Raw genomic sequence first — 27630 nt, forward strand, 5'->3', positions numbered from 1 at the left:
GAAATGTAACACTTTACTTTTATTTTGTAGAAGAAAATGGACTGAACTTGAAGTGATGTCATTTAGTTAAGTCCCTCCCTTCATAAAACCACAGACACCAGCACCACACCTACTGTCTTTTTTTAGTTCATACACAAAACACACAGTTGACAGAGAAGTAACAGGGCGAGGATATCAGGTTCTGCGTCACGGTGTGCCCTGCAGCGTTGTTGCTTTTCAGCAGCAGTGACGCCAGTTCCTGACAAATCTACGCATTTAAACATCTAACCTGAGCATAAACAAATAAATGCAGATTGAATTAATAATAAATAAAGCACATGGGGGCACTACATTCATTCAAGCTTCTCATGTCCGCCCCGTTACCATGAAACAGGCTTCATTTCTATGCGGTCCTGGGTCACCTTCATCATCAGTCTCCAATAAGTTAGATTTGAGCGTCTAGAAAAAGCAGTTGGATCTGTCAGATGTATTCCAATAGGAGTTTTTCGAGGCCTAAATAAGTAGATTCCTACTGTCAAACTTTGAATGAGGACACACCCACAAGGGTCAAATTTTAGGGATGAAAAGGAAAAGTTTCGTCCGTTCCATTGGACCTAAGACTGCCAGACTCTCATGGAGTCATGATGGTGGAGTCAGACATCCACAAATTTCACCTACATTATAAAAGCCATTTTATAAAGTCAACTTTTGGCAATACTTTGTAGATTTGGGGAGGGGGGCAGACATCCATCCTCCTAATGATAACTGCACACTGATGGCAGAAAATGTGTCAAGTCTCAAGAATTTCCCCTATCTCCAGGCCAACATGCCACCGATGACCCTCAGATGCCCCCCCCCCCTCCTCCCAGGATGCCGGGTTTGGCAGCTTTCACTGATAACAACCTGAAGGCTTTTCTGAGCCAACACCTAAAATCCTGGCATCCGTCAAACGCCTCCTGTCAATGGCAAGAAATCCATTGTATCTCAATCATGTAGATAATTCTGTGTTTCTATTTTTATTTATTTATTTTAAATATTTTTTGGCTGCCGTTAATTGCTGCTACCCAAAATGAACAAACTTAAGAAAAATGTCAAAGTAACTTTAAAAGCCCTGAAGAAAATTGCTCGTGGGTTCTCCAGGGTTAAACGGGCTTTTAGCAGAAATGCCACACTCCTCGTTTTAAAATGGAACCATATGTTACACCACTGAACCCAATCATGGGGAACGTAAACCGCTGCATCCCTACTGCATGCTGACTTTGAAAGGGATAACGGTCTGTTGCCTCTTAAATCCTCGAGCATCACTAGAAAAAAAAATGATTGGAATTAGAAGATGTCATTTTTGAGTAGCAATTGTTTGGCGAGCTCACAAAATTGATGTTCCCCAATTGCTCCCACAGTTTTTACTGGTAAATAGTAAAAATGCTATACATGAATCCCTGGCTAAAGCTGAACAAAAGGATATGACCATATAAGGAGTATAGGCGTGGTTAGCAAAAAAAAAAAATCTCCTTTGCCATGGAAATCCAAAAATTTGCTTTTGCAGATTCTTTTAAAAATTACAGACATGTTCTTCACCCCCAGGCAAACATAAAATTGTAGCTATGGAAATAAAACCAACAGAAAAGCAGCCATTTTGAAAAACTTTTTTTTTTTCATGAATGTTTCTCATGCAGCTTTGACAAGGCTGGCAGAGGAGAGGCAGGGGGTGGGGGGTGTCAGAAAGGCTTCTAAGTGATTGACATGGCTCATACATTTACACACATGGGTGGCGACAGACCTGAGTGGTGGGGGGGGGTGCAGCGGCTGCTCAGCAAGTGAGGGCGGGGACAAGTACAGCGCCATTCACGCCTTCAATTATTAACTGTTTTATTACATTACACCAGGCTTAGTTGAAAACCATTTTTCTTCATTGTTTCTTGCTTATAAGCAAATGAAAAAAAAAAGAATTTTTCAAATGTTTTAGGTTTTTCTTGTTTTGTAATACACAAATCAAATATCAAACCAAAATAAAACTGACTCAAAAATCAAGGTTTAAACCTTAATGTGGGAGAAATGGATCATTAAAGCCTTAGATTTTAGCAGGTTTACCCCTTCAAGTATGAACCCCAGATTAGAGACTGCAATCTGATGCCAAAGGAGCTGAGCTTCATTCAGCAAAACAAGACAAACCTGCATAAACGTAGAGTCTGTGGTCGACAGACGTACAGAAAAGAAGAAAATGCAGGTTGAACAAAATAATTCTATTTCTTTTTTGTAAGGAAAAAAGGAAAAAAAACACTGGATAACAAAAGTCTGCCAACAGCAGAATTTCCAAAAGAATAAATATATCATCCCCAGAAAAGCAGGTATGTGCTGCTGCAGGATCCGGTGGTTTTAGCTTGATCAAACAAAGTTCCAGTGATCCCGATCAAACTCGGTCAGTGCAGGGTTCAGTGGAGGCCAGTTCCTCTGCCCCTTTGATCAGGGCGTCGACTCTGTGCTCACACTGGTCTGGGTGTGCGTGTGGGTGGTGGTGGAGGTGGTGCAGGTGTGGACGCTGTACTTCGTGAGGACGGATTTGAACTGCTGCAGGGTGGCGTCGGTTCGGACCCCCGTCGGGTCAAAGTGCGTACGACTCACCCTGAAACCCGCCTCTGTCAGGTACTGGAGGAACTTGTTGAGCCTGTAAGTTCAGATAAACCACATGACTGCAAATTCAGGCCAAACCTTCGTAAAAATATATTTAAAAAAAAACATGGAATGTTACATTTTCTTATTATCTTGCACTTTCATATATTTATACATCTTTAACGTTATTTTGTACTTTTAGTTAGGTTTTCAGCTGTTCTGCTTAAGGATTTATTTCTACAAACAGGATTTTAAAAAGATCAGCTACAAAGAGGCAACAATTTTACTGTGTTTTCAACTGAAACACACATGAAACGTTCACATCCCAGTTATTCTTTCGTTAGCGGAGATTAAATGCAAATGCAAAATGGGATTTCAACTGAAGCAAGAACATCACGGCAACAAAAACTACCTTCTCCATTTTACATAAATCAAAGTAGCTTAAAAATGTAAATGTTAGATGTTCAATCAGCAGGAGAAAGCAACAAAAACATGAACGAACAACAGAAACTAAACAATAACAGTCCTTGAGTATTGACAAGAAATTGTTTAAACAGCACAAAATAACAGGAAAAGTGTAAAATAGCTGAAAAGAGTAAATATTGTTTAACAATGCCAAACATTTCATAGTACATGTAAAATGGTAGTTTGTTAAATAATGTTTTGAATGTGGAAAAAATGATGAAAGCATCAAGAATTAAAAAAAAAAAAAAAAAAGTATTTTTTTTTTTTAGCTACCTTAATTTTTGGAGTATAAGTCGTGATTTGTTGCATAGTTTGGCTGAGGATGCAACTTCTACTGAGGTGCGACTTATATGGGAAAATTAAAAAACAAAAAAACACAGCAACAACCACTAGAGGGCACTGTTATGTATCAGTATTTGCTATTGACAGCAATGCAGAAGAAGTGCCGCTCAGTCTTACACTGGATTTGTTGGAATCGTTCCAAAGCAGCATAGAGGGTTAGAGTTTAGTGATTGAAATCCTATAAAGTGTTTAGTTGACTCGATAGAATGTTTTTTAGAGAATGCTTATCTGTATGAATGTACATGCGATGCGCTAACATACTAGATGTGTGCAAATATTCAGTCTATTATGGGTATCTATTTCGTTAATATGATTTGCCTTTCTAAATGAAATGTCTGTTCTTGTTCCCATATATTGTTAAATAAATTCCTACCAAAAGTGAGACATATATATGATTTTTTTTTCTTCTTTATAATGCATTTTTTGGCTGCTGCAACGAACACTCCGGAGCGACTTACAGTAAAAAATACAGTAATTTAAAAACTTCATTTATTTTTTTTCTTTATTTTTTTTTCTTTTTTCAACTTGTCCTGTCCAACAGCTAGGCAAACAGATGAGAGCTGAGGGCCTCTTGTGTTGGACATATTTTATTTTAACAAGAGGGGTTATTCATCTTCAGACAAACCAAAGGTATGTCTGAATAAACCCCTTTTGTAATTGAGGCCAAAATTTATTAATTTCAATCATGTTTGAAAATCTTTGGTGTTGGACCGGACGGAAAAGGAAAGAGGGGAAGAAGAGAGAGGGACGTTAGAGAGAGGGGGGGGTAGGAGGGTGATAATAGGAGGGGAAGGGGGGTAAGACCATGAAGCAGCATAGAGCAGACAGGTTTACTGGTTGTTTATCGTTACGGTACGGTTCAAATGTAGTACAAAAAGGGCGGGGCCTGTTCACACACACTCAAATATTATCAACACACCTGCTAGCCGCAAAAATGTCCACATGTCAACATGCACACAAAACAGATAGTGTTCACGAACGCATACGTATGCCTTTAAACCAACTAGTGTGAAATCTTTCATTCATTCAATCATGCAAACTATTAGTGCAAAGGTGAGCTAACACCTGTGCTCAGGTGAGTGTTTATGTTCTTCTAAAATGGATGGTGGAATGTGAAAAGAAGGAGGAGGAGCGCCCAGCCACCCCCACACCCATACCCCCGCCGCAGCAGCAGCGGCAGCCGGAATTCCCCCAACGCCACACGGGAACAGGCAGGGAACAACCGCCCCCCGGGCGACCAAGACCGCCACCCAGGCCAGGGCCAGCCGGACCGCCGCGAGGCCCCCAGAGCCAGAGAGCAGGGAGGCGCAGAGGGAAAGAGAGCGCCGCCCCAGCCCAGCCAGGAAAGCAGCCCCCCGCCGCGCCGGAAGAGCCCAACGCAGGGCCCCACCGGAGAGGGACGCCCACAGCCCCAGACGAGCACCCCACCACCACCCAGGAGTTCCGGGCATCCCCCCGCCCCGACCCCAGGTACGAGCCAGGACCCCCCAAGGGAGACCCGCTCCGCACTCCAGGCAGCCACCCACCCGGCCCACGGTTGGTCCAGGTAGGAGCAAGGCAGGGGCCCGCCGCCCCCGCCCAGGAGGGGGGAACCCCGGGGAAAAAAGGGCGGCCCACAAGGGATGTTATAAATATGGCCCGACCAGGCTCGGCCATGTTGGAAGTTTGGCGGGGCCCAGCGCCCAGGGGCAAGGACCAGGACCCACCCCCCAGGGACACGAACACCCCCGGCTCAGGTGTAATATGAACCCCCCCACCGTGCGGAGAGAGCACCGCCGGGCCCAGGGAGCCGGCACCCAAGGGACACGGCCGCCATCGCCAAGAGGCCCGCACCCCCCACTAGGGAAGGGGTAGGGGACAGATGGACCCAGGTCCCACCTTCCTTGTAAAATGTGTGTGCGTGTATGGGTGTTTGAGAGGGTGTTTGTGTGCATGTGTGTGTGTTTATGTTTGAATGTATATATTGAAGGGGGAGGGGTGTGTGTACTAAGGGGGGTGCAGTTAAAATTGGCGAGTAGGGCACTAAGGGGACATCTCCTGATTACTCACAGTGATGTCCCCTCACCCTGCACACCAAGGGGCCCTAAATGTCTAAGGTGCGGTTAAAATTGGCGGGTAGGGTGCCAGGAGGACATCTGCTGCTTGCTTGCAGTGATGTCCAAGCACCCCCCCTACCAAGGACCCTACATGTCTAAGGTGCAAATAAAACCGAAAGAGGGGGGGCCCACTCCATACGGCAACCATAGGAGGGGGGCCACTCCCAAGTAGCCCCCCCCCAAGGCGCATCGCAGGCTAGACCCCCCACCCCCTCACCCTAATATGAGGTTATATAAGGAAGGGGGTAAGTTGGGGACAGCTGGTAGACTGTCCCCCGGTGGTCAAACAGCCGTCCCCCAGCCCACCCCCAGCAAAGGGGCCAGGGCCACCCAGCCCAGGGGCCCACCCCCGGAGGCGCCGACACCCCAGGCCCGGCACCACCCACCCCACACAGAGAGAGAGGAGCCAGAAAGCGTCGCCCCCCCCCCGGGGCAAGCCCAGGCCCCCACCCCCAGACGCCGGCCCTAGAAGAGCTCTGGTCAGGCGTCGACGGGACCGAGGAGGCCAACCGGCCGAGGCAACCACTGATTGCCTCAGCGGAGACCCCGACCCGCTAGCCCCCCCGACCCGTACTAATAATGGGCCCCCCCTCCCCCCAGAACGCCCCCCCACAGGACAGGGCCGACAAGCCCCCCACCCCACCCCACCCCAGACCCCGCAGCCGAAGCGGGTGACACCCAGAGCGACCGGGGGCCCCGAGAGGGTTGTCCCGTCCCGCCCCAGAGCCAGGGAAGGGCCGATCCCAGCCCCAGGTGCAGATGGGCAGCCCATCCGGCGCCGCTGGGCCCCCCCCACCCGAGCAGGGCCCCCCGCCAACCCCCCCCAGCACAGGCAAAGGGACCACCCCCCCAAGCCAAGCCAGACCACCACCCCACCCCCCCACCACGCACCCCCACACCCAAGCCCAGAGGACCACGCAGCGCCCCAGCCCGCCCCACCCAGGCACCGGACCCGACCCCCCGACCAACGGAGCCCCCCACCGCCCCCGCCAGGCACCGGAAGCCCCGACCCCCACCCCAAACCACGGCAGAGGGGCAAGGAGCAGCGACGACCAAGCCCCCCACCCCCTAAGTCATGGAGTCAACCACAGGAGACCAGAGAGACTGAATTCTTTCAAAGTTACTTGAGCTTTGGGCTGACATTTTTTCCAAGCTGATATGATCAAACAGCAGATTTCTATATTGACTTATGTTTATATTTTTCTTGTTTTTCCAATTTATTAAAATAGTTTTTTTGGCAATAAAAAGAGTTATGAAAATGATAGAAGCTAATCCTTCTTCTATATCGATGGCACTCATGTCACCAAGCACACAAAGTGACGGTGAAGCTGTGATTGAAACCTTAAGCCAGACTGATAGATCGGCACATACCTGCTGCCAGAGAGCCTGGACAGGAGTGCAGAACCACAGTGCGTGCATGTAGCTGTCGGGTAGATTATTATCACAGTGCTCGCAAATGTCTGAGTTACTGAGACCCATCTTGAACATCCTCTGTCCAGTGTAGTAAATTCTGTGAAGGGTTTTGAGATGGATTAGCTGCAGATTTGGACTTTTTGTCAGTTTAAAGGTGTTTAGACAAAGTTCTGACCAGAAGCTTTCATCTGTGCTGATGCTCAAATCTGCATCCCATTTTTTTGTTGGAAGGGCAATATTGTTATCTAAATTACATAAAAGTTTGTATATTTTGGAGAGAGTTCTATTCATTGAAAAATTAATCAGAGTGGTAACTACATCTGGTAGCTTTAAATCGTCGTCTTTAATTTTATACTTTTTAGTAATACTTGATTTAAGTTGCTGATATTCCAAGAAGTTATTTATTCCATGTTTGTCTTGAAGTTCCTGGGGGGTTATGAATCTTCTATCAATAATTACGTGCTCTAGTTGTTTTATGCCCCCTGCTTGCCAAGCTGGGAAGTGAATCATTTTTTTGTTAATAAGGATGTCCGGGTTGTTCCAGATGGGTGTCATTTTGCACGGTTGAATTGATGATTTTGATATTTTGAGAAATTCCCACCAGGCTGTTAAGGTGGCATTTATATTAATGCTTTTGAAACAATCCTGTTTTTTAACTGTTTGGCTAATAAATGGTAGCTGTGACAGGTTGATCTTTCCACATAACGCCTGTTCCAAGTCTAACCATGAGTTGGTTTCTGGATTATTTTTTAACCATTTTAAGATGTATTGTAATCTATTTGCAAGAAAGTATTTGTGGAAGTTAGGTAATTCTAATCCTCCACAGTTTTTTGCAGATTTTAAAGTTTTTAGACTAATTCTTGCAGGTTTGTTGTTCCATAGAAAGCTTGATATGGATGAGTCTAATGTTTTGAACCATTTTAATGGCGGTTGTGTGGGAATCATTGAGAAGAGATAATTAACCTTGGGTAAGATTTTCATTTTAACCGTGGCTACCTTGCCCATAAGGGACAAAGGCAGGTTGGTCCAGCGTGTTAGATCGTCCTGTATGCTTTTCAGTAATGGGGTGTAGTTTAGCTGCACCAGTTCTGATAGTTTGGGGGAAAAGTAGATACCCAGATATTTGATATTTCCTGTTTTAACTGGAATTGTGAGTCTTTGTTCCATATTCCTGTTGAGTGGTAATAAAACAGACTTATTCCAATTAATGGAATAGTCTGATATGGAGGAGAATTCATTTATGATCATTGCTGTTTCATTTACAGAATGTAAATTCCTTAAAAACAGTAATATGTCATCCGCATAAAGACTAATTTTATGATGGCTGTGTTTGGTTTTTATTCCTATAATGCTCTCATTCTGTCTTATTGCTGCAGCTAAAGCAGTGCTTCTCAAATAGTGGGGCGCGCCCCCAGGGGGGGCACGAAGCGATGCCAGGGGGGGCGCGCGGTGGTGGCGGTTTTAGGCACAGGTTTGTCCGGTGCGCAAATTTAACGTGGGGGCAGCGGTGACAGCGGCTCAGTGCTTGGAAAATAATCTGGTCCACTATTCGGTTCCTATTGTCTGTTCTGTCTGTCCGCGGCTGCGCGAGTGAGAACGAAAGGGGAGGGGTGGTGTGGGCCCTGTCTGCCAGGGGAATCGGGGCACGCGGACCACTTCTACCGCTGCCTGTTGCCCAAGATCACCGCTGCCCTTAGATTCCTAAGCTCATGCTAACAATGTCATTCTTTATGAACTATTGTAGACATTTTGATGACGTGTCTTTATTTTCCATCCATGTTTTCTTTGTCTGCCTGTGGTTTAGTTAGTGTCAGACAGACATAAAGACAGCAGGTAATGCAGGAAAACAGCTGCACTTTTATGAGATCAGAAATAAACAATCCGTCATTTAGAAAAAAAAAAATCAGCACGTTTTTACCTATTTCTTCAGACTAAAAACGTTAAATATATTGGTGCTGCTGTGTTAATGTTTCAGATCAATTTAGATTTAATATTATTTATTGATTGAATTATTTTTTTCAGCATCAAATGGTTCAGTTGGTCAAAATGTTTCTAGTTTAAATAAGGAATGACAGATTTTTTTTTATTTCAGGTACTTTCAGCTTCTTTTCTGTTTTAGACTAGAACAGGGTTTCTGTGGCTAAATAAAGTTAATATTTGTTGAAAGTGGATTTATTTTGCTTTTTTCTTTTGTTAGTGTTAAAAGATACAATTTTAGGTATACAAATTTTATAGATACTGACCTGATGTATTGTCACCGCGCGAGTGTGTCTGTGTGTGTGTGTGTGTGGGGGGGGGGGGGGGGGGGGGTTATGGGGGGGGGGGTCAGGGGGGGCGCGAAACATTTTCTTTTCCTAGGGGGGGCCTGGCAAAAAATAATTGAGAAGCACTGAGCTAAAGGCTCAATGAATATAGCAAAAAGAGAAGGAGAGAGTGGGCAGCCCTGTCTGGTTCCTCTTCCAAGAAAAAACCTGTTTGAAGTCTGTTTATTAGTTCTAACTGATGCATTGGGGTTGTGATATAATATTTTGATCCAATTGATGAATGCTTCTCCAAAACCAAACTTATGGAGGGCAGCAATAAGGAACTTCCAATTAACTCTGTCAAAGGCTTTTTCAGCATCCAGCGATAGTACCGTCATTTCCTGGTTTTTAGTGGTGGCAAAGTCTATTATATTAACTAGTCTACGGACATTATCATCCGAGTGTCTGCCTTTGATGAATCCAGTCTGGTCGAAGTGAATTATGTGAGGAGTGATTTTTTCTATTCTCTGTGCTAGTGCTTTGCAGATAATTTTTACATCTGCATTGATTAGAGAAATAGGGCGATAGCTTGAAGGACTAGTGGGATCTTTGTCTGGTTTTAGAATAAGAATTATGTTGGCTGAGTTCATGTTAGGTGGCATTGATTGGCTCTCATTAATAGATGTGACAGTTTTATAAAATGTTGGTGCCAGTTGTTCCCAGAATTCTTTATAAAACTCAGCAGGAAAGCCGTCAGGCCCTGGTGCTTTACCATTGGGCATAAGTAACAGAGCTTCATGAAGTTCAGACGGCGAGAGCGGAGAATCTAAGTTTGTGATTTGATCCTCATTTAGCCTGGGTAGGTTTACATTATTAAGAAATGAGTCAATACTTTGCTCTGACGGATTGATCTGCGGTGTGTACAGGTTTTTATAAAAGTTTTCAAATGCGTTATTAATTTTGACCGGGTCATGGGTGACATTTCCTGTTTGGTCCATAATAGAGGTGATTGATGATTTTTCTCTGTTAATTTTAAGCTGATTAGCCAGAAATTTGCCAGATTTATTAGAGTTTTCAAATCTTTCAAGTCGTAGCCTTTGTATTTGAAATTGTGTTTGTTTATTAATGATGTCATTTAACTGCAGCTTTAAATTTTTCAGATCTCTCAGAATGTGTTCCTGTGCAGAAGCAGCATAAGCAGTCTCCAGGGTTTTGATTTTATTTTCTAATTCTAATAAATCTGCTTTCTCTTTGCGTTTTTTGTGCGTTGAATAAGAAATGATTTTCCCTCTCATGACTGCCTTTGCTGTTTCCCAAAGAACGCACGGTGGGATGTCTGGAGTATTGTTGAAGTCTAAGAAGGTTGCCCACTCTTTTTTAAAGAATTCAAGAAATTCCTGGTCCTTTAACAGAGACGTATTAAACCTCCAGGTTGTACATGAGGGTGTGGATTTTTCCCTAGAAATGTTTACAGAGACTGGTGCATGATCACTGATAATAATTGGATGGATATTGGAGCTTTGAATATTTTTTAAAAGAGAGTTACTGATTAATAAATAGTCTAAACGGGAGTGTGAATAGTGAACTGGAGAAAAAAAGGTGAACCCTTTAGTGTTTGGGTGACATGAGCGCCACGCGTCGCAGAGACCCAGATCATTCATGTACTGCTTTAGAATACTTGCAGACCGCCATGTACGCTGATTTGCTGCTGTGCTGAGTCTGTCAAGTTCAGGGTCCAAAACAAGGTTGAAGTCTCCTCCTATAATGATTGTGGAGTCAGAGTGAACTGAGAGTGAGGTGAAGAATCTGTGAAAGAAGGAAGAGTCGTCAACATTAGGACCATAAATACTCACTATACAATAGTCCTTATTCTGAATGGATATATTAATGATTACAAATCTGCCTTCTGGGTCAGTAACTGTATCCTTATGAGTAAAATTAAGATTTTTATTAATTAAAACAGCAACTCCTCGTTGTTTGGAGTTGTAACTGGCAGAGTATATAACTGGAAATTGTAAGCAGCACATAAGGTGATCCAAAGAATTCGATAAATGGGTCTCCTGCAGTAGAGCTATATCTGCTTTTAGATCATCCAGGTGATTTAACACTTTCAGTCTCTTTGGCTCAGAGCCAAGTCCACGCACATTCCAGCTAACGATGTTAAGACTGTTCATAACTGCTCTGACTGAAAAGGTGTAAAGCTAAGTAGTGCTTGTGTACCGTTCCGTGTGCGCGTGCCCGCATTGAGAAGCGCTGTGCGCGTGAACGTTTTCTGGCTATGTGAGCTGCGTGTCGCGTGCGTCCTATGAGAGCCTGTGTGAGGTGTTTGCAGTATGTCGGCGTGTGTGTGCGGGATCGCATGTGCACGCCCCTGTGTGCGCTTGTGTGTGCGCGCGCCTGCTCCGTGCATAAATAAATACTTACCGAGGATGAGTTGCTTCCAGGTGATTTACATATAATGAGGGGGGAGAGGGGGGGGGGAGAGTAAAGGAAAGAAAAAAAGAGATAGAAGGGAAAACGAAAACAACAACAAAACAACAATAGAAACATGAGTGGGACTGAGGTGACGAAGAAAAAAAAAAAGACTGTTTTCCTGCGATCGAGGTGGGGATTATTGATGATCCGGTTTTCCATTCATTGAAGTAAGTTTAGCGGGTTTCTTCTGGGCAGCGCAGATGTTCTCAGCGCGGATCTGAAAGCCTTCAGCACAGCCAGGGGGTGATCTCCGGGTCCCGGAACAGCCGGCCGTCCACGTAAAGTTTGTCAACGGCCACAATCGCTCTCGAACCAGCAGCAAGATGCTTCCTCCTCAGCGGGAACAGGATCTTCCTTCTGCGGAGGATTTCTGCCGGGAACTGGTCATTAACGCTGTAATGCGTGCCTCTCAGTTCCCGTCCGCGGCCCTTCACCAACTCCTTCTGTTTGAAATGTTCGAATTTAGCCACAATAGGACGCGGGCGCTGGTGGTCGGACCTTCTTCCTCCGAGGCGGTGAACCCTGTGGAAGGAGATCTTCTGCACCTCCTCCTTGGGGAGCTTCAGGTGGACCTGTAAAAAGGATCTGACGGTGGCCTCGGGGTCTTCTCCTGCCTCCTCTGGAACCCCCGCGACCACTAGATTGTCCCTCATGCTCCTCGACTGAAGATCCAGGAGGGTTTCCTTTATGGATCGGTTCTCCTCGGAGAGACGGGCGGTGTCATTGCTCAGGGTCTTCACGGTCTCTCTGAGGGCCTGGTTCTCCGCTGCGAGCTCCCGCACCTGCTGCTGGCTGAATTCCAGAGACTCCCGCAGACCTTGAAATTCTCTATGGAGGATCTCCAGCAAATTGAGGCGGCCATCAAAGCTGGAGAGCTTTTTGTCAATCGAATCCAGGATATCGCTCATTCCGCTGCCCGGAGAGGACACAGCCCCGGGAGAGTCCTCAGGCCGTTCACGCTTGGCGGAGGGGGTGGTGGTGGCGGTTCTGGGCTTCACCATGTTGCAGGTATTAAAACACTCGTCAATGAAATTCTCCAGGTCCTCCAGGCTGACAGAAGCTTAATACTCTTAACAGGTTATGTTAGTTAGAAGGACTATTTTAATATGGCGGAAAAATGAAACAAGATCGAAAATGTTTGTTCAAATGCTTACGCGCCGCCAAGTCGACTCACCACACTCGTCTCGCTGGGTCTCGCGATACTACAGCATCACACTCAACTACCTACAGCATATTTAATAAAACTTCATTTATTAAATATACATGTAAAATGCCGCATACAGTTAATAAAATTCAGACATCTGAATAAAAAGATGGGTTTTTTATAGAAAATGGCAATAACTGTAAGTAATGTTGGGGAAAAAAAGGGAAGAAATGTTCCCAAGATTTTTCATTTGAATTGAACTCTTATGCTATGTACATACAAGGCAAACGTGGTGCGTTCAAGAACCTGCTGAACACAGGATTTTCAACATGCTTTTGGCATATGGTGTTCACACAGAACTGTCACTAATTGATACTAGCACAAGTCTGCCACCCACAGTTGGAAGAGGCTTGGTGTGAAATGCTGAAGCGGTGCAAATCTTGCAAGGCTTTTTCTTTCACAGCTCTAATCTGATAGATGAAAGACTCATTTCTCTTCCTATTTTCAAACCTTCCATGTTTTTGGTTCACTATCAAATCCAAGTCCCTGATTGATCAAAGGTCAACTGGTTACATTTTCAGGGTGTGTTCAATTGTCAATAATAATAATAATAATAATAACAATGGATTGCATTTATCTGCGCTTTTCCACTCCTCATTCATATGTGGTGATGGTAAGATACTGACGTAGCCACAGCTCCCCTGGGGCAGACTGACAGAGTCATGGCTTCCAGTTTGCGCCTCTGACCATCACCAGGGGCCTCATTTATAACCGCTGCGTACGCACAAAAGAAGGCGTACGCCACTCTCTACGCAATAGTTGAGATTTATAAAAAGCAAACTTGACGGGAAAATGTGCGGTCCTTCACGCAAGCTCTGACCCAGGCGTACGCACAAAAACGGGTGAAATGAGAAACGGCGACACCGTCGGCAGATGGAAGAAACACGTAAAAGTGAAAATGGCAATACTGCCTCTCAGAAATAACATGAAGACTTCACAAAGCAAGTCTTACAATTAACAGCCTACACGAACACCTGTTTGATCGATCAGCAGTGAAACAAACAAAAAAAAAATCAAATGAAAATTACAACAGAAATTCAAATGAACACTTATTTGCAAAAAGAAAAGTGAAATATTTTCTGCAATATTGGCATGTTGTGCAATTCATCCTCATAAATAATATATTTAACAGAACGAAATAATATACAAAACTGACATTCCCGTCAATGTGTCCGTCTGGCGGAGCAGATATAGGTGCAATTAGACAGACAGATGGATAGATAGAGAGATGAGAGAGAGATGCATTAATTGTCCACTGGGGAAAGTTGTTTTCATAGTAAAACATTTCTTCATAAGCTACAGAATTATGGTATTCATGCATATGCCTTTAGTTTGTTTTATTTTTGATAAAACCATGTATGGCGTATGTCTCGACCATTCAGAAAGCAACAAGAAATTACATTTGCGCTGAACAATTTCCCATTTCCACGTCGATTATTACAGACATCTGCAGCTTGTCAGATGTAATTAAATGGAGGGAAATAAAATGCCCCATCACAATGCGTAATGACGCACAATGGCTGATCTTGCGCTCTTAGAAGATGTGGCAAATGGAAGAATTCGGAGTGAACTCATCTTTAGACAGCAAGGAGACTTGTTGGCAAACGAGGACGAGTGGCTTATGAGCCGGTTCCGACTTCCTCTGCGGGCTTTTGGGGGTGTGTCACCCGGTGCATCTGGCGCGTCGGTGTCCCCCTGCGCCTCAGTCACCACTCCACTTAAAAGGGATTCCCCAATTATTGCCGCCAGTCTCTCATCAGGAGGGGTCAGCTCCGGTGTCGTCCCCCCCCACACCCATGGCAGACACGGGTGTGTGTGTGTGTGTGTGTGTGTGTGGGGGGGGTTCAGCGCTAGACGTTTTTTTGCCTCGACTTTGATGTCCGACCTTTTCTTTTATTTCGGCCACAGTCCGAAGTTGTGAGGCTGCAGCATTTTCGGCGTCTGCTGCCGTCTGCCGCTCACGTGCCTTTTTGGCATTAGTAATGCCCACACTGTGCCCTCCAAACAACATTATTCCTCTCTTTTCCACCTCGCCAACGATAACTTCTACTTCACATGGAGTGAAGTTACGTTTTTTTGATTTTCTCTCCGTGTTTGGCATGGTTTCGCAATCAATGAATATTCATTTGTGGGCGTTTCACGGACTATTTATGGGCAACTATAGGCGTGTCATGAAGCCGCTAAAGCTGCGCAGCATTTAGAATTGGTTGTGATTTATTAAGGAAAAGATGCGTAGGATGTGCGTGCGCACGGTTTTATAACTCCGAATATTTCTGTCCGTACGCACGTCCTATGTTTCATCCGTACGCCACTTCTGACGCAAATCCTACGCAAAGTTTTATAAATGAGGCCCCAGGACATTCAACGGGGAATCGAACTGCCGGCCCTGCGATCATTGGAAGACCTGCTCAACCGCCTGAGCCACTGCCGCCCTGTTTTGTACATAGAACCCGCAAAAAAGCTTAAAAACTTGCGTGTATCTGTCAGTAAATTGGAGAACGTGAAAGTTTTATACCCAGAGGTCTGAAACACGCATCGACACATGTTTACATAGACTTGTCATTGGAAGCGGTCGCTCGAATGCGTGTTTCTGATCCAAGTGTGAATGTAGCATCAGACTCTATAAACACTATAACGCATTAAGAATAGAATTTTATTTAAAGATAACTATTTTATTTGACAAAACTCTATTTATGCCATTTGCCCTAAAATGTTTGTGTTTTTTTCTTAATTTTTTTCATTTTTAACAGAACTCACAATAATTAAATGAGAAAACAGTAAAGATTAAATGAAATTAAAATAATTTTCCCTCCCCTTTTTTGCCTTCTTATTCTACCCCCCCCCCCCCCCCCCCCCCCCCCCCCCCCCAAATCATCCAAACTCTCTCTCTGTAGATGTCTACTCGGTCTGGTTGGGGGTCACTCACTTGGGCATGTTCATGCCTCGGATGCTGTGGCGATGGATGCTGTAGTAAAAAGGCGGGTGCTCCAGAGATGCATCCGGTTTTATCTTCTTCAGAACATTCCCAGACTCCTCCCCAAGTTTCCTCTTTCCTGCAGAAAAATACTTATTTCATCAAGACCAAAGAGTTTGTAAAACTTTGATGGCCAACGTGTAAAAAAAATGGCCTTAAAACTTTGAGCCTCAGTCTCTGGTTGCTGAAAGAGACACACTGCCCTCTGCTGGATAGGGATGGAATTACATCTTGTGGATCTTTTAGCAGGAATTTTATAGTTTTGAAGTCTGTTTACAAACTGAAAAGGACCTCACCCGACTGATCAGTTGGACCTGCCTCCCCTCCTTCCTGTAAAGTCTTGATGACGACACCACACTCCACTGCAACGCAGCACAAGCATTAGCGACTCCCCAGAAAACGCCATAAAGCGTCTCAGCTGAGACAGACGGTTACCCTGGTTGGTGAGGGCAGATGACCCGTGGACAAGGGACTTGAGCGTGGTGCACTCGGACTCGCAGATGAGGGTTTTGACAAGCGGCTGGATGTCGTCCATGCTGTGCTGCACCGCTGCAGACAGCATCCTCCTTAGGAAGCCCGTGTTGAAAAGAGGACCAGACCTGCAAAAACACATTATTCTCACACAGACACAACAAAACCCAATGTTCTGAGATTTAGGAAATGAATACAATTGAATTGCTAAATTCTTCAGTTTCTTCTAGGAATTGGAAGGGTTAGGATTTCCAATTAAACAGATTAATTCAAATGGTTCTTGTTGCAGCGGATTTAAAGACCTGCTCCAATGAAAACAGGGGTTTTGCTGTTCTTAGCATGTTCTTGTGGCAATTTTCTGATGTTGGAGGACAAATATAAAGAAAATTACGCTCAAAATTGCATTTCTAAGTATTTCCCGGTAGCTTACAGACCCTCACACCCGGTACAATAAAAATGGTCCAGTTTTGAGCCAGATGTCAGTTTAGACGAAGAAAACAGACACATATGGATATAATTGTCTAAAAATGGATGAATCAGAATAGAGCAGGGCAAGGGAGCCTCTGGTCCACTGGTTGTAGCTCCTACATCACAACCTCAAGCTTTTCTCAACGATCGTAATTTTCTTTACATATGTCCTCCATTGTGAGAAAAATGCCCAAAGGATATGTCAAAAACCCCATTTTTATTGAAATGGGTCTCTGAAAGTGTTTGTTATTGTTTTTGTGTGTTTACCACAGTGGTCCCAGAAGCACGGCGGTTTTTCCAGGCAAACTTCCATGACAGTTACAGGGCAGTGTGTCTGAAAGCAAACACGGTTAGCGATTGTTGATAAAAGTCATCGTCATCCAACATGCGTGAGATTACGCTAAATGTTCATTTTCCAACTGATTTTAATTCAAGTTGCTTTTAAAAGGAGAATCAGGCAAACACTGACATTTTGGGAAAGCCTTTGCCACAGTTTGTATGAAAACGCGTGTTTCACTCCAAAACAAATAATTGACCAAGTCTTGATTAGAAGGTCTGTGTTGTGGAACGCGTTTTCTTTGACTTAAGCGTGTGAGTAAAGCATCGACGCTGCTCAGCTGCTCACCGTCCACCATGTTTCCCAGCTTGAGAAAGACTCTCTCCTCACACCACTGACAGTGGACCAGTTTGCGTAACTTCTTAGCCGACTCATCCGCCTGCGTCGGGCCTCTGAGGACTCTCACCACCACCAGGACAAAGTGCTCCAGCGCCACCGCCAGCAGCACCTCCATGCCTTTGTTGCATCGTGCCGCTGCCCTGCAACGGAAGATATAAATTCTAATTTAAATCCTTGAAACACTCAATTAACATTTTAAAGCTTGTAAAGCAGGGGTCTCTAACTCAATTTGCCTGGGGGCCACTGAAGGCAGGGTCTACCTGAGGGAGGGCCGCAACTTCAGCGCACACACACGCGCAACTTGAGTGTGTCTGAGGGCCAGTAAATTTGTATGGAACATATACTATACTATTAACTATACTCTATTATTAACCGCTTTCTGTACAAAATTTACTTCTTATTTTTAATTCTCATTTAAATTAAATTAAATTACCAAAAAAAAAAAATCAATAATTAAATAAATCAGTAATACATTTCTGTTTATTAAGCCTTCTATATCTGCTGTTTTCTGACTTAACGTCCTTATTAACACAGTTCGGTTAACACTGTTGAATTAAAACTATTAAACACAAAAGAAGACTTAAATTCTGCAGTTCTCTAACCTCCATCTATGGTTCTTCTGAACTCGGCTTCTCTTGTCTACTTCTTACTGCTGGACACTTGGCAGCACTTCCTCCCAAACAGCTGAGACCCTCAGTGTGGATGAAGATGATTGTCAGTAAATCTGGATTTTTACTTGGACTTATTGAAATTTAAGGTGGAGAAGTCAGAGAGGATGTGCTCCCAATTTTGAGTCTGTGTTGACAGTTTTTTTTTTTTTCAGTTTACTTTTTAAAACACAAAGAAAGGAGAAATAAAATTCAGTAACCATTTTTGGATTTTCTTTCTTATGACTTGGTGGCTGGTCAGCCACTCCTATATTTTCATAGTTGAATTCAAACTGTGGTTTGTAAAAGAACGGGCGCTGTTCACTGGAGATCAGAACAATCGTTACAGATACCCGAGATCAATTAAAGGCTAAAAAAAACTGATGAAAATTCATGTTGGTGACACCAAATAAGTGCAGCCAAGATGCACAATAAAGCGTATGCATCGTGGCTGCGCAGATCACCTGGTGTGTGATGTACAGTACAGACCAAAAGTTTGGACACACCTTCTCATTCAAATAAATGGGAAGGTGTGTCCAAACTTTTGGTCGGTACTGTATGTTCTTGTTTTTGCTCCAACATCACCTGTCAATCATCACAAAAATATCACGAGAAAGGGGCGGGAGCAAGGCGCCAACCAAAGCGAATGCAACTGGAAATTTAGTATTGCACTAGTTTCCAACATAAAATTTGAACAAAATAAGAAGGGCGGGGGGGGGGGGGGGGGGGGGGCTTACCTGGCGACAGAAGCCAACACCATACGAGCAGCCAGCTCTTTGTAGTACTCTGTGCGTACAATATGGCAGCTGTAGTGGCGCTGGGTGACATTGGGAGACTTGGCGTACAGCGAGCCGGTGTCTGTGGACGTCACTGAGATGATTCCCATGTTACGGACGTTCCTGAAGGCAGCGTCCAGGTAGTTCACAGCTGTTCCAAAAGGGTCCAGGTGTCTGTGAAATCCAAAGAAAAAATGAGTTTCATATAAAAAAAAAACAATCAAAAAATTCTTTACAGCTTTAGAAACCTTACATATAATCAAAGGGTCGTAGGTGCATGATGACGTTAGCGTCCATCTTGACGACCTCTACAGTAGCGATGGGTTGGGCGTCGTTCCCCCGGGGGGTCCGGGAGCCTCCGTCCACGCGGATGTTGTTCAGCTCACAGTTCTCTTTGATCATTTTGACGCAGGTATCGCTGATGTCCGTTATGGTCACTTTGACAGAGTTGCGAAGGTGTTTGGCCCACTGGAGCCCCATGATGCCTGCAGGCCGCCACAGCGGAGAGAATGTCTACTTCTTCCTCAGTTTGACAAAAACGGTAGGAACTTGAAAATCTACAATGCAAAGGCTAAAAGTGATTTAACGTGGGTTTGTGAAACGTGCAAAGGTAATCTATCGCCTACTATTTACATCTAAACTCCTGAGTATCATCTAATCCTTCTAGCCTCCACCAGCTGCTGCCTAGCCAAGAATGTCTGGACCATGATTGGATGCGTCCTCAGTTCCAGTATCAGAACATAGGTGTGTGTGTGTGTGTGTGGGGGGGGGGGGGTCGATTATTAGATGCATCGATTATGATCCATAAATGGTTCTGATTCATTTCGAATGATGGAGAATCCAAAACTTGTTGCGATTTCCTGTGCATTTTTAAATTATTAACTTAAACGCACAGTACTTTTTTTTTTAAAGAGCACACAAAAATGAATGAGCCTGCAGACGGCACTCCTGAGTATTGTGAATCAGGAGCAGATGGATGGATAAATATCTGCTCACCTGTGGCTCCAAAAGCATCCAGACACTCCAGTGGGTTCCTCTCTTCAGCCAGAACAGCCAGCGAGCAGAACACCAGCTGCCTGTGGCACAAACAGACAGACCAGAGCTTCAGAACCAGGCCTGGCTTCGTTCACCTGCGGGCTCATGCGGGCCCCACCTGTTGGTCTTCATCTTGCGGTTGAAGTAGGTGTCACTCTTCTGAGGGGTGGAGTAGTTTGGGAGGAGCTGCACGTTGGTTCCCAGCTCCTTCATGATCTCGTAGGCCTGACCGGACGGAGCTGAAGATGCACAAAGACGAGGGCAAACATTTGGACCTTGTGACAAAGTTATGTTTCGCACCTTCTCTTCCTGGTGCCCAGAGAACAAAATGGTGGCCAAGCCCTTTACTTCCTGTTTAGTAGTTGGGCACAGGAAGTGGAAAGGATTTGGATTGCTTTGTATACCTTTTGTTGTAATGATTTGAGCTGTTTATTTATTTATGTTTGTCTTTATTTGCAGGACTTTAACTGTATGATTTACAAGACATTTCTGTCTTTTTCTGTATGTTTTCTTTATTGTTTAAAGTGGCTTCCTTCCTGGGTGTGGCCAGCCAATTAACTGGAGCCCATAGAAGAGAAGGAGCTCAGTGTGAAGGGAGAGAGCACGTGTGAGCTGTGCAGCCAACGTGTAAGATCATGGCATAAGTCATCTGCCTCCTATGTAAACCAGGCCACTCTAGTCACATCACATTGTGACAGACCTTCTTCCACAGAGCCGCACACAAACTGAAACTTCTATGAAGGACAAATTGGGGATCTTGAGTGGTACAAATAATATTCTGGCCCGTGAGAAATGACCCGTGAATGGGTTACAAGTCAGGAAAACAATGTTTTAAAAGGAAGAAAGAAAAAAACAGTTGACGGGAGCTTTTGTTTCCTACTCGGCTCTTCAAATTGTACATCCAGGCTCCCGGAGTAGCTGGCCTCCGTCTCTCCTTTGTTGACGTGACGCTTCAGGTGGCTGATCATGTCGGTCTTCCGGGCGATGGTGACAGAACAAACCACGCAGTGGTAGTGAGCCACGTGCCTCCCTGACGCCTGCAGCCAGAGACACGGCAAAAAGCATGGTCACAACAGACGGTGGTCGCACTATATGAAGTGAAAAAACACCTTAAAGAAGCAAAAGCTAAACTGAATATAATATCATTGAGGTTTAAGGGTACGGGGTCAAACCAGGATTATCCTAAAGTGAATTAAAAACCAGATTTTAAAATTAGGGGGAAAAAAAGTGATTTTAAAACCTGGGCTGCACGGTGGCGCAGTGGTTAGCGCTCTTGCCTCACAGCAAGAAGACACTAGTTCAAGTCCCAGCTGGGGGACCTGAAACAGAACAGCAATTGGGAACCTTTCTGTGTAGACTTTGCATGTTCTCCCCATGCATTTTGTAAAGTGACATTGTGGTTTTCCGTTCCCTTTAAGCTGATCCTGATTTGACCCCATATGAGAGTCTCCTGACCTGATCTCCACTGATGCCTGGTTTCAGGTTTCTGCAGGGCAGGTGGCAGATGCACATCCTGAATCCTGGTGAAGGACAGAGGGAGGGAACCTCCATGTGTGAGAAGTCAACAGGAGTTTGGGGGGGGCGGGGGTTACTTTACAGTATAAAAGACAAAGTCTGTCCTCAGAATTCCCTTTGCATTAACACTTTGAGAAGAACCCCCACTTGATTCATTTAAGATGTCTGACTCAACAAGCAGCAAATGAAGTTGCCTCCCCACCTTCAAACTCCACAAAGACCTTCCAGTGGAGGTTCTGCAGGTGGCGGCGAAGTTTGTGGCTGTAACAAGCTTTGAATTTCTCCTCAGAACACAATGGACACGATTTCCGCCCCGCTGGAGGGAAAAAAAAAAGGTTTTATTGAAATACTGTTCCCTCCAAAAGAGACAGATCCTCAACAAACAAACATCCTCTCTAAGCGACTGTTATGTTTGTCTATGAAACAGTTTATTTAAGATCGTTTCCATTATAACAGAAACTCAATCTTTGTATTTTTTCCCTTTCATGAAGCATCAGGAACATCAGAAACACAAAATCCTGTAGAAAACACAGCATCATGTAACAATTACAACACAACCCCAACACACTTTATCCACTTTTCTCCGACTGACATTTTCTCACTTTTCTATCTTGTTCATAGAAAACAAAGATTTGATTGTGATAAAAGATTTATGTCGCTTTAGCAAAGTGAACACATCCAGACGCACGGCACAGAGGAGATTGATTGACAGTGGTCTACTGCCAATCAGGATGCAGAACATAGAGAAGTGGGCTGTAAAAAATATTTAACATTTTTTTAAAAAAGCATACAAAATTCCACTGAAAAAAATCTGACAAACAGCTCGACCGCAAAAGGTGAATTGTGCTACAACAAAGGATCACTGAAAATGTTCCACAAAACAAACAAAAAATCAGTAAGACAGCATTCTTTCCTTATTTGCTAAGGTCACTGTTTCCTAAAACCTCCTCATCCTACTGGGGTAAAAAAAGAGGTGAAAAAACACACAACTGTTTCTGAAAAGGTAAAAAGCTCTGTTTGAGTTAACATTTAAAAATACATTTAAACAATGATAAAAACAAAAACAATTTCTATAAGGTGCATGAAGCGAGACAGAGTCAGAGATAAGTCCGTCAGTCATTATTGAACTAGTTTGTAACACGCTACGCCGCCATAAAAGCGTAACGTAATCACAATACCCGTAACACGCAAAAACACAGACAGACACCGCTAAAACAAACGCCACTGAGACAACACCAACTCACAACCTTGTTAACAACACGCAGAAAAAAACAAAGGTCTAACATTGCTACACATTAGCTGCGTTAAGTATTTACAATAACACCCAAACAGCTCTTAAAAGAACAGACTGACACTTTGACAGAGCGTCGAGTACGTCTCAAAATCGCTTCATCAACCAGAATGAATCCTTGTATGAAAGATCTAGATTTTAAGGCACACTGTCGTTTACTTTTTATGATTATTAAGGCTTTTATGTGTGCCTCATAGTGCAGAAACACTAACATTTAGTGCAATAACAATTATATAATATTTAAGGGTGAAAACTAAAAGTACATTTTGTTTTTAAGTTTGAAATGTCAATATTTGAAATAAACATTTCTTTTTGAGGTCTATAAAGGGCTTCTTCTTAATGACTATTCACAAGTTATGTCTATGTAAAATGTAATTATTTATATAATTGAATTGAATTGAAAACTGTGACAGAAAAATTAGGTGAAAAAATTAAGGGTGGTTTCCACAAGACTCAAAATATGTCATGGCTGTCAGGGTTCTGAATTTTTCCTTAATAAGAGAAGAACCACACAGGAGATGAGAACTTTTGCTAGACTTCTGCAGAAGGAGAATCGGTCTGTGACAGCGCGAACTGTCACGAAGGAGTTCTGCCTTCTCAGTGTATCCAGTCTGTTTTTATTGCTGGCCAGGGTTGATAACATAAAAGTAGGTCATTCAGTCAAGCAGTACAGGAACATCATATTCATGTATAATCAGAACTTTTCAGGTCATTGTTTTCTTGCTAAAAGATAGAACTGAGACGAACATATCATGGTGATAATAGCGTGTAAGCAAATGATAATTACATAACCCTAACAATGGTTGCTTAGGAAAACCAACCAGAGATTTTTAATTAACTCACCGCCATTCAAGTCAGCGAGCATCTCCAGACCCTCCAGTTGTGTCTGGATGGAGATGTGTCTCTCTGTAAATAGGGGGAAAAACTATTACCGTAAATTCCGGACTACAAAGCGCACCCGATTACAAGCCGCACCCACCCATATTCACGTGTTTGACTGCTTTTATACATACACAAGCCGCGTCAGAGTACAAGCCGCGCATGTGTTAGCCGATATTGTCATCCTGGCAGATCACGCCCAGCATCCCAGAGTGAGTGCAATTCATTAGCACATTGTGGGTGGTGCCAGTTTAGCCTCTGGGTCACGTATTTGAGTGTATCGACATCTGTCAAACAGCATGGACCTCTATTCTGTTCACAAGTCCCTCAGTTATGGTGTTTTTATTTCATTTTTTTTTTACTTATTGACAATCTAGGTATCTAACATAAAATTACAAACAGTAACCATATAATCAACATTACATCCCTCAGTTATAATGAGGAAATTTACATCCGCGATTCCACATTTCCCATGAGTCTTAGGGGCTAAAGGCGGGGCCAACGCCCGGCTCGCCATTCTGTTGTACGTGTTTAAGAATTAGCAAGTAGCAGCAGTGCATGGAGGGGTGAACGGGAAAAGCTCTCCTTCCGCTTGAGTCGCAGCAGCATTATGGGAGTAACAGGACTGGTTAGAAAACACAACGGTAAAATAAAGCAGTGGTGACTGAAAAGCGCGCGCCTCAGCGCGATACGCGCGCCTCAGTGCGGCGCGTGCGTCAGAATTCAGAAGCCTCTGCGCTCCGCTCCCGCCCCACGCGCTCCTTGCCTCCCCTTCCTATCTACTCCGACACCTCTGGCCAGGGCAGCTTCAAGGAGGAGCACTTCGTCCCCGTTGCGCCGGTGGATGGAGCAAATAGTTTCTGTGCAAAGCAATCGGACTTAATACTGTACGTTTTGTGTATGAGGGGCGGATGCGTTGTTACGTGTGGGAGCCTTCAGACTGCCATCGGCCCCGCAGCTCAATCAGCAGGAGAAGATGTCTCCAGCTCACACGGAGGCTGTGAGTTTTTCAAAGCAAAATTCCGCTTTTACGGTTTCCTTAGAAACCGTAAATGGAGTGTAAATTCACTCCATGCGCTGTTCTCTCCGTCACGCAGCAAACCGGCTTTTCCAAACCCATTGGTGACGGTGGACTTATTTACGCTGCTTTTAACGATTGCTTTTAACTTGAAAGCTTCATCATAATGTAGCGGCGATCGCGTGCACGTTGGGTCTAATGGCCCCAAAGGATTCTGGGATGCGGCCGGGCATGCGTGTTTCGTTTTGTTGAACCATGACTGAAGTGTCTAAGACCTGAAGTCAAGTCCATGCTGTTTGGCTGCTAAGAGGTGTGTTGAATATAAATGCCTCGTGCTTGGTGTTAGATAGAGAATTCAAACTATTCACTGAGTTCGAAAGTACGTACATGGCGGCCGCCAATTAAATCTATAAATTAGCCGCGTCACTGAATAAGCCGCAAGGCTGTAAACGCAGGAAAAAAGTAGCGGCTTGTAGTCCGGAAATTACGGTAATTTCCTCATATTCATAATGGTTCTGTATCTAAAAGCCACACAGAGAAAATCCGCTCCCACAGCAGCACTGACTAGGTACCTGTAGTCGTTGAGGGTTTGGCATCTGCAGCAGCTTCACTCGATTCAGCTTCGTTCTCTGTGGCTTCACCATCTCCAGCTTCAGAGACAGACAAATGAGCAAAAACCACATAACTGAGCTTTTTACATTGAATGTCATACAGTTGGAAAATGCAGACTGTTCATGTTTTCTTAACAATTGAGCAAAAGCTACAAATATTCTACATTTTTGGCTGTATAAATATATCTTTGTATGTTAAATTTATGGCTCTCATTAACAAACTTCTCCAATTTTGCTTTATTTTGTTTCTTCTTCAGAATCTCATTAATTGTACGTTGTAATTGACCAAAAGGGTAGTTTCTCCCAGCATTCTTGGGGTATTTACCTATCAAAATAGGTTTGTATTGTCTTTTTTTCCCACTTCCAAAATTTTAATTTAAAAAGAAGCCAACCAAGTTAACTTGTGCAAAAAACAAATAAATAAATGAAAGATTTCAACATCTGTATTTGGGGTTTAAAGTCCTTCCCTGGTCATCTTTATATCTATTGTCAAAGCGTTCCCAGTTCAAACCAAGCATCAAAACTGGGATTTTCACCCACAACCATCTCTGGGGTTTACAGAGAATGGTCTGACAAAGAAAAACATCCAGTTAACAGCAGTTCAGAAAATAATGCCAGAGGTCAGAGAAGAATGGCCAGACTCAGACACAGTAACTCAAATAACCACTGGTTCCAACTGAGGTCTGCAGAAGAGCATCTCTGAACACACAACACGTCCAACCTTGAGGCAGATGGGCTACAGCGGCAGAAGACCACACCAGGAGCCCCTCCTGTCAGCTAAGAACAGGAAACTGAGGCTAGAATTCACACAGAATCACCAAAACTGGACAATAGAAGATTAGGAAAATGTTCTCTGATAATTCTCTATTTCTGCTGCAACCTTTGGATGGTTTGGTCAGAATTTAGCGTCAACAACATCAAAGCATGGATCCATCCTGCCTTGTATCAACTGTTCAGGCTGGTGATGGTGTATTGGTGTGGGGAACATTTTCTTGGCACGCTTTGGGCTCCTTAGTACCAATTGAGCATGGTTCCAATGCCACAGCCTTCCTAAGTATTGTTGCTGACCATGTCTATCTCTTTATGACCACAGTGTACCATCTTCTGATGGGTATTTCCAGCAGGACAAGGCACCATGTCATAAAGCTGGAATCATCTCAGACTGGTTTTTTTGAACATGACAATAAGTTCTCTGGAGTCAAATGTTCTCCACAGTCACCAGGTCTCAATCCAATATATCACCTTTGGGATGTGGTGGAACGGGAGATCGGCATCAGTTCAACAGAAAAATCTGCAGCAGCTGTGTGATGCTGTCATGTCATTGTGGACCAGCAGTCCAGTAACTGCCATTAAAAGTATCCTGCTTCTAGGATGTTCTGGGTTTCCTCAGAACTGGACATTTCTGCTAAAAGGTCATTTCCATTTCAACCCCCCCCCCCCTTCCCCCCCAGTACATTGGGTTTTCTGGTTCAAATCAGATATCTTAAAAAAAATTGAGGTGAAAAGGCAGTGACAAAACTTTTATGTAAACGGTCAAAAAACACTTGAACTCAGTGAATAATAATCGTTTTGTTTTTGCTTCTAACAGAACCAAGTTGTTCAAATGTTAACGAGGAACCAGTAGACGGAACCTGCTGGCTCTGCGGCCCCGCGGTGCAGCTCCACGATGAGGCCAGAACAGTTTTCGGAAGTTTTATGATCCGGATCAGCTTAGATCCCCAATCCTCTCTGCGGAAGCCTGCTCTCGTTCCTGTGGCAGGCGTCCCCCTCCCGCCTGCAGCGCCTCCATCGCGCTTGTTGTTGTTGTTTCCGTTGAGTGTTTGGGCCCCATGGCGGAGCTGCACGATGAGGCTGTCGCTCTTTACAAACGCTCATTCTGCGCAACGTAACGTAATGGAACTGGCGCATATTTTAGGAAGCGCTATAAATCCCCACTAAAGACTAAATAAATAAATAAAAGCGCAAAAGAATAAATTGGTATCCTAAACTCACGTTGGATACCGACGTCCTCCCGGTGCTGCAGCTCAGCGACCGCCTCTTTCACCTCGGCCATTTCGAAGTACGCTACATACAGGAAACAGTCCCGGCCTACGTAATGTACGTCAACTGCGCAGGTTCCAACGTAAGAACGTAAGAGAATTCACGTACCCTCCCCGCGTCCACCACAACAGTCTAAACGACGGTTTCTCAAGCATTCTATCATTAAATTAATCTGAATAATAAAAAAAACAAGGGCATTTTCGATCCAGGCGAATACTCGATTCTGATTGGCTGCAGGGTGTACAATTAAAACTTGATAAAAGACACCTAACAAAAGAAGTTCCGGTCAAACAGCCAGAAGGTTTGATATCACTTCGCTGCCCTCTATGTAAATGCTGGTTGGTAACCGGAATTAAAAACTTGGAACATAAGTCGACATACAACCTCTTAATTTTAGGAATT

At 44.1% G+C, this 27630-nt stretch overlaps 1 protein-coding gene across 3 annotated transcripts; it reads right to left on the minus strand.

The window, feature by feature from the left end:
* Window positions 1-1613: 1613 nt before the first annotated feature.
* Window positions 1614-27339, minus strand: trmt1l (tRNA methyltransferase 1-like). Of its 3 annotated transcripts, none has more exons than XM_023954416.2 (16): window positions 27181-27339; window positions 25150-25227; window positions 23524-23586; window positions 21592-21705; window positions 21330-21394; window positions 20755-20911; window positions 19993-20113; window positions 19836-19915; window positions 19093-19324; window positions 18801-19013; window positions 17366-17556; window positions 17008-17074; window positions 16237-16400; window positions 16098-16163; window positions 15754-15880; window positions 1614-2644 (listed from the first exon to the last, which is right to left on the minus strand). In XM_023954416.2, exons 1-16 carry the CDS (start codon window positions 27239-27241, stop codon window positions 2443-2445), a joined length of 2001 nt encoding a protein of 666 aa, XP_023810184.1. In that variant the 5' UTR covers window positions 27242-27339; the 3' UTR covers window positions 1614-2442. The 3 variants fall into 3 exon arrangements, with proteins under 3 accessions (XP_023810184.1, XP_023810185.1, XP_078802323.1); XM_023954417.2 differs by lacking the exon at window positions 27181-27339 and adding an exon at window positions 26820-26967; XM_078946197.1 differs by lacking the exon at window positions 27181-27339 and adding an exon at window positions 25910-25959.
* Window positions 27340-27630: the final 291 nt, after the last annotated feature.

The sequence above is a fragment of the Oryzias latipes genome, chromosome 4, assembly GCF_053564925.1.
Source record: "Oryzias latipes strain Hd-rR chromosome 4, Olatipes_Hd-rR_3.1".
Classification (NCBI taxonomy): Eukaryota; Metazoa; Chordata; class Actinopteri; order Beloniformes; family Adrianichthyidae; genus Oryzias; species Oryzias latipes.